The sequence below is a fragment of the Myxocyprinus asiaticus genome, chromosome 16, assembly GCF_019703515.2.
Source record: "Myxocyprinus asiaticus isolate MX2 ecotype Aquarium Trade chromosome 16, UBuf_Myxa_2, whole genome shotgun sequence".
NCBI lineage: Eukaryota > Metazoa > Chordata > Actinopteri > Cypriniformes > Catostomidae > Myxocyprinus > Myxocyprinus asiaticus.
The window spans coordinates 1,257,631-1,265,000 of record NC_059359.1 but is presented as its reverse complement, the minus strand read 5'-3'; the positions used below and the strand labels follow the sequence as shown (position 1 = coordinate 1,265,000).

At 35.7% G+C, this 7,370-nt stretch overlaps 1 protein-coding gene across 1 annotated transcript in view; it reads left to right on the top strand.

Annotated features, from left to right (window-relative positions):
* The window catches only part of LOC127454540 (DNA repair protein XRCC1-like), a gene marked incomplete at its 5' end in the record, with an annotated part of 21,152 nt that extends 17,086 nt beyond the window's left edge, over nucleotides 1-4,066 (top strand). The window contains 3 exon segments of the mRNA XM_051721839.1: nucleotides 1,194-1,269; nucleotides 2,517-2,565; nucleotides 2,568-4,066. Coding sequence (XP_051577799.1) covers nucleotides 1,194-1,269; nucleotides 2,517-2,565; nucleotides 2,568-2,623 — 181 coding nt within the window.
* Between the last annotated feature and the right edge of the window lie 3,304 nt (nucleotides 4,067-7,370).

Below are 7,370 nucleotides of genomic sequence, written 5' to 3'. Positions count from 1 at the left end.
GCAAACACAACAATGACTAAAGGTTTGCATAGCATGCAGACATGATTTTAGTAATGAGAGTTCATAGAATGAGTTTCATTCTGTGTCATTTGAGTCATCATTGAGTCTGTGTCATGTATTTGGCGCCATCTCCTGGTGGCCATATGTAACATTGTGCTTCATGTGGATTATCTAATGATCTATGCATCTGATTACCTTGTGTGTGGGCTCGTTTGAAAGATAATCACCTCCTCTAAGTAATGAAATGTGATATTTTATGTTATGTTTATTTTATTTTTTTGTAAAGTTATAAGCGAAAGTGCGGCATATAAGCAACATCAACACAACTGTCAAAGACATATACTTAGCTATTACTCGCTATATTTTTGTCTGTTAGTAAAACTAATAGGCTGGTTGTATTCTACTCTTTGAGAGCTTTCCAACAACGTATGACACATGGATATTTGATCAGTCTGATGTTTTTACCGATTACAATAATATGTACAGTGCAATTTTTTTTTTATAAATTGGAAAGTAGAGCTTCTAAGCTTTCAAACAAGACCTATTTTGTGTTCGTCAAGACTGTAGTTATTAATGTTTTGATAATTATATATATATATATATATATATATATATATATATATATATATATATATATATATATATATATATATATAAATGGCTGGCCCATCCAAGCTTAAAGGGTTAAAGCGAATTTTGAGGAATTAGATAAAAACTGTTGGACGGTAACACCAAGATGCAAATAAAAAACATATACACTCGCTTGAGGTGTATATATTTTGTATTTGATAATAAAACATGCACATAACAGTTCTCCCAGAACTGTCTGACACACTGGACATAAGCCAACAATCGTTAACAAACAAGTGTGTTTTGTCTAAACCGCAAGTATTTTATTAAATGTAATGAAAGAGTCGCATTGGCTGCAGTTTCTCCAGAAGTGATGATTCTTTTCTCTTAAACACATGGGATGGAAACAAGCTTTATTCACCAATAGTTTTTTTGATATTCAGATTTGTTGCATATTTTAAATTCACATGTTGGATGGAAGCATGTGCAAGAGCGTGACGTTCTGGCACTGAGTGTCTGACGGATTTCAATCCCTTTAAATGAAATAACAGAGTGCCGTTTGAGAGGATGTGGGTGCAGCGTGACCAATCAAATGCTCTGATCTGTTCATTTGTCTCTCTCAGGGCTGTTGAAGACTACGTGAGCGAGAAGGTCCAGTTTGTCGTCACCAGTCAAGGATGGAACGAATCATTTGAGGATGTGAGTGGCTTTCAATTACCTTCTTTTTCCCTTACAAAATGGCTTTTGTGTTCATTCGTTCACACAGAGCAGCATGCTTTTGGTAAGTATTGCATGCTTTCAGTATTGCATTGCTTTCAGTATTGCATTGCTTTCAGTATTGCATTGCTTTCAGTATTGCATTCTTTCAGTATTGCATGCATTCAGTATTGCATTCTTTCAGTATTGCATGCTTTCAGTATTGCATGCATTCAGTGTTGCATTGCTTTCAGTATTGCATTCTTTCAGTATTGCATGCATTCAGTATTGCACTGCTTTCAGTATTGCATGCATTCAGTGTTGCATTGCTTTCAGTATTGCATGCTTTCAGTATTGCATGCTTTCAGTATTGCATGCATTCAGTGTTGCATTGCTTTCAGTATTGCATTCTTTCAGTATTGCATGCATTCAGTATTGCACTGCTTTCAGTATTGCATGCATTCAGTGTTGCATTGCTTTCAGTATTGCATGCTTTCAGTATTGCATGCATTCAGTATTGCATTGCTTTCAGTATTGCATGCTTTCAGTATTGCATGCATTCAGTGTTGCATTGCTTTCAGTATTGCATTCTTTCAGTATTGCATGCATTCAGTATTGCACTGCTTTCAGTATTGCATGCATTCAGTGTTGCATTGCTTTCAGTATTGCATTGCTTTCAGTATTGCATTGCTTTCAGTATTGCATGCATTCAGTGTTGCATTGCTTTCAGTATTGCATTCTTTCAGTATTGCATGCATTCAGTATTGCACTGCTTTCAGAATTGCATGCATTCAGTGTTGCATTGCTTTCAGTATTGCATGCTTTCAGTATTGCATGCATTCAGTGTTGCATTGCTTTCAGTATTGCATTCTTTCAGTATTGCATGCATTCAGTATTGCATTGCTTTCAGTATTGCATTGCTTTCAGTATTGCATGCATTCAGTGTTGCATTGCTTTCAGTGTTGCATTGCTTTCAGTATTGCATTGCTTTCAGTATTGCATTGCTTTCAGTATTGCATTGCTTTCTGTATTGCATTGCTTTCAGTATTGCATTGCTTTCAGTATTGCATTGCTTTCAGTATTGCATTGCTTTCAGTATTGCATGCTTTCAGTATTGCATTGCTGTTTTATCGTCCTGCACCAGGTGAAAATGGTAAGTGTGATGTCTTAGTTAAGTAACAGCACACGTCATCTCTACTCAAGTTTCTTTCTGTCTTTTCATCTTTTTTCACTCCCTGTCTTTTTCACAGGTTTTGATGAAAAATGGAAATCTGAGCTTTGTGATGCCGTCGTGGATATTCGCATCAATGACCGGCAGAAGATGTTGCTATATCAGCCCTACACTGTTGTTCCTTGAGAGAGCTTTTTCAGTCACATGATTTCTTGCTTTTTGAGAGCAAACCGATCGATTGTAGCCTTGAGGTGAGCAGAGCTGAGACGTCTTACTGGAAAAGTTCAGCCACGAATGAGAATTCTGTCATTATTTACTCACCATCATATCATTCAAAACCTCCAAGACTTCCTTTCTTACTTGGAACTCAAAAAGAGATGCTCTTTTCCATAAGATGGACATTTTCAGTCTCCAAATAGGACAAAAAGCAACATAAAAGTAGCCCATATGACTTGTAGGCTATACTTAAAGTCTTCTGAAGTCACACAATAGCTTTTTATGAGGAACAGACCTAAATTTAAGTCGTCAATAACTGAAAATCTTACCGTCTACTATGCTTCTTTTTTTTTTTTTTTTTTTACCGAATTAATCTCCATCCACTTTCATTATATGGTAAAAAGCAGACGTTTCCTTTTGTTTTTCACTGAAGAAAGAAAGTCGTGCAGGTTTGGAATTAGGGAACGTAAATCATGACAGTATGTAAATTTTTGCGTTCATTTTGACGTTGAGAAACAGCAGAATCGAGTCCAAAGCACAGAGATGAAAGACGCTTTGATCCACATTCATTAACTCAATCAGAAAGTGTTTTCATCAAACTGTTAATCAAGCTTTTAAATATTGATTAGTAAACACTGAACCAGAAGCCCCTTTTGGATCTGACTTCAGTCATTAAATATGTATTTTCACACATTGTCAATGATTGATTAGCAGATCCATATTTTTATTGGTACCGCTTAACCCTCAGCCGGATAGGAGTGTTTTAGCATCTGTATGTGTGGTCTTTATTATTAATATTTGATGAATATTCAAAAGAATGCATTATTTAAAACAGTCTCAGGAAGCACCTGAAATAAATAATGCTGTAAAATGAGTTAGCTGCTTGTGATGGGTAAACTATCATCGTTTTATCTTTTTTTTTTAAAGTAGTCTATTTTCTTGAATGTCCTGAAAGTATTTAATATCTTATTGGAGATGTTATGCCCGTCGTTTGAAATCTCTTTATCGTGTGTTTCAGTGTTTATGTATTTGGTTTGTTTTCCCTTTTAATGTCATTATTTGTTTGATGTTCTGGTTTGAAGCGTTTCATAATAAAGGTTTGAAAATACTTGCATATCCTGTTTATGAAATTAAGGTAAATCGAGGTTTATATTGTGAAACCTTTGCAGTTTTAATGAACACTTGCTCAAAACTCTAATGCAAGATTCCTAAAATCATGGAAAACCTGGAAATATCAGTGAATTTGTTAAAATTGTGCTTTCCAGGCCTTGGAAAACTCACGGAAATGAGTGATGTTTAAAAAAGTCAATTTCTATAGAGAATACAGTGCTGTGAAAAAGTATTTGCTGATTTCTTCTGTTTTTGTGTATAACTCATTCTAAATTGTTTCAAAACTTCAAATAAAATCTAACATGAAACAAAGGCAATCTGAGTAAACACCAAATACTGTTTTTAAATGATAATGTTATTTATTGAAGCAAAAAAGTTATCCATTACAAACTGGGCCTGTGTGGAAAAAGTATTTGCCCCCTTAAATCCCCAAATCTATGAAACTGCATTCATAATGGGGTTCAGCTGGATTAGACACACCCAGACCTGATTACTGCCAGCCCTGTTCAATCAAATCAACACCTACATAGAACTTGTTCAGCAGTGTGAAGTTGGCTAAAAGGTCACCCAGTAGCACACTATGCCAAGGTCCAAAGAAATTCCAGAAATGATGAGGATAAAGGTGATTGAAATACATCAGTCTGGGAAGGGTTACAAAGTTATTTCAAAGACTCTGAGACTCCAAAGAACCACAGTGAGAGCCATTATCTCTAAATGGAGAACACTTGACACAGTAGTGAACCTTCCCAGAAGTGGCCGACCTTCCAAAATTCCTCCAAGAGCACTGTGACGACTCATTTAGGAAGTCACAATAAAGCCAAGGACAACATCCAAGGAACTGCAGGCGTCTCTCACATCAATAAAGCTCACTGTTCATGACTCCACTATCAGAAAGACACGGGTCAAAAATGCCATCCATGGAAGAGTGTTGAAACGAAAACCACTGCTAACCCAGATGAACATTGAGGCTTGTCTGAATGTTGCCAAAACACACCTTGATGATCCTCAAATCTTTTGGGAGAATGTTCTGTGGACTGATGAGTTGAAAGTGGAACTGTTTGGAAGACAGGGGTCCCGTTACATCTGGTGTAAATCAAACACAGAATCATCTACGGTCAAGCATGGTGGTGGTAGTGTGATGGTGTGGGGATGCTTTGCTGCTTCAGGACGACTTGCTATTTAGAGAAACATGATTTGTGCTCACTACCAGAAAATCCTAAAGGAGAACATCCGGTCATCAGTCCATGAGTTGAAGCTCGAGCACAACTGGATTATGAAGCAAGACAATGATCCAAAGCATAGGAGTAAGTCCACCTCTGAATGACTCAAAAGAAGCTACATTTACAGTTTTGGGGTGGCCTAGTCAAAGTCCTGACTTGAACCCGATTGAGATGCTGTTGCAGGACCTTAAATGGGCAGTTCATGCTCGAAAACTCTCCAATGTGTCTGAACTAAAGCAGTTCTGCAAAGAAGAGAGGGACAAAATTCCCCCACAGCGTTGTGAATGACTGATCTCCAGTTATCGGAAGCGTTTGGTTGCAGTTGTTGCTGCTAAAGGTGACACAACCAGCTATTGAGTTTAAGGGGGTAGTTATTTTTTACATGGGTGATATAGGTGTTGGATAACTTTTTTTCTTCAATAAAAAAAAAAAGTGTATTTTGTGTTTACTCAGGTTGCCTTTGTTTCATGTTATATCTCATTTGAAGATCTAAAACAATTTACTATGAAAAATACACTCAAATAATAGAAATCACGAAGGGGGCAAATACTTTTTCACAGCACTGTACAAATGTTTCTACACTCAAAAAAAAAAAAAAAAAAAGCCTATTTTTAAGATTTATTAAGACATATTTTAGTTTTATGACAAAATTCCATCACATTGAATTGTGTAAATGTTAACAATATTCAATTAATAAAAAACATTTTTTTATGTTATTTTCTTTAAGATTACTCAATTCAATTAGCTGAAATTTTATGAAATTGAAATATTTAAAAAAAAAAAAGTATTATGTTTTTGTGTTGTGTGTGTGTGTGTGTGTGTGTGTAGCTTTAGCCATGCAGATGATGCTCTTTGTAGATTAAAAATGCTTCTACACTCAAAACAAATTTAATTAACCTTTTTTTTCATGATGAAATTGAAATTGTAAACATTTTAACAAAATTAAATTAGTAAAATTAGAAAATTAAGTTTTTTTTTTTAATTTGTTAAAGATTACTTGATTCAATTTGCTGTAACTTTATGAAGTTGAAATATTTTTAAAAATTATTTAAATTATTATTATTATTTTTAGTGTAGTTTCAGCCAAGCAGATGTTGCTTTTTGTAGATTAAACATTGCTGCTAGCCATCGTGAAAACGTCACTTTGTCCGTTAAGGGTGATATTAAAGACATTTGTACACTTATAAGTATAATAATTGACATTTAATCAATCCAACAGCTTGGTTACTGACATGGACATCCGCACCAGCAATATCTATGAAATATTTTTTAAATGCATTTTTTATTCAATAATCATGACGGGCTGGAAAGGCCGTGGAAAGGTCATGGGAATTCATTGGTCAAAAAGAGTGAAAACCCTGCTGATAGTTTGCTGTGGTATTTCATCAATTCTCTATTTCTACCTGCTTTTTGAATGTCTCTTTTTATGTTCTTGAGTCATTTAGACTTTAAAATAGAAATAAAAAGACATTGACTTCTGAGTAAAAACTACAGCATTTGTATCAGCGCATGCTTTCATTGCAGCTCTCAGTTTCTTTTACACTTCATTCTGTTAGTTTTCTGATCCATAGAAAGTCAACATAAGAATTACTCCATAATGGCTCGGATATGAACGTTACACATGCCTCTTTCACACGGGGCAGGAGGAATATGCCAGTAGCTGTGGTTTGGATCATGGTGGCTGGTTTCTTGCTGGTGTAAGATGGTTTTTGGCTGGTCAACAAGCTGCCATGTTCCAAAAACCAGCTTGATCATTTAAAGCCGGTATGACCTGCTTGAAGCTGGTTTGCTGCTGGTCCAAGATGGTCTACCAGCTAATAGTCAGCTAATAACCAGTTGAAAACAAAAAACATCATTTAAACCAGCATGGCTGGGATAGCTATTCTCCCAGCCTGGTTAGGCTGGTCTAATTTGATGGTTTTAAAGGGGTCCTGGGCACTTGTCTGGTCAGGTTGGGACACTGTAACGCACGACCTCATCACTATTTTTAGATGGGATCTCATCCGCTAGGTGAAAAAAAGTCTTATTCGTGTGACGTATGAAAAGTGGAATGCTGGAATGAAAGGGTGCTTTCCCTGCTAAAACGACCAGCTAAAACCAGCCTACGTGGTTGGCTGGTTTTAGTTGGTCTTCCAGCCTGGTCATATCTGGTTAGGCTGGTTTTAGAGGGGATTTTAATGCTTTTTAGCTCATCCAAGAAGTGTTAAAACTAGTTATGACTTGTTTACTTCATTTTTATTTCATATTTAAGTCAATTTTAATGATAAAAAAATTAAGTAAAATCTACTTAACTTCATGACATAATATTGATTAAAGAGAGTGAGTGAATGTAACTTAAACATTTCAGTTAATACAGTAACTTTTACTTAGAAATTTGATTTAGTAAA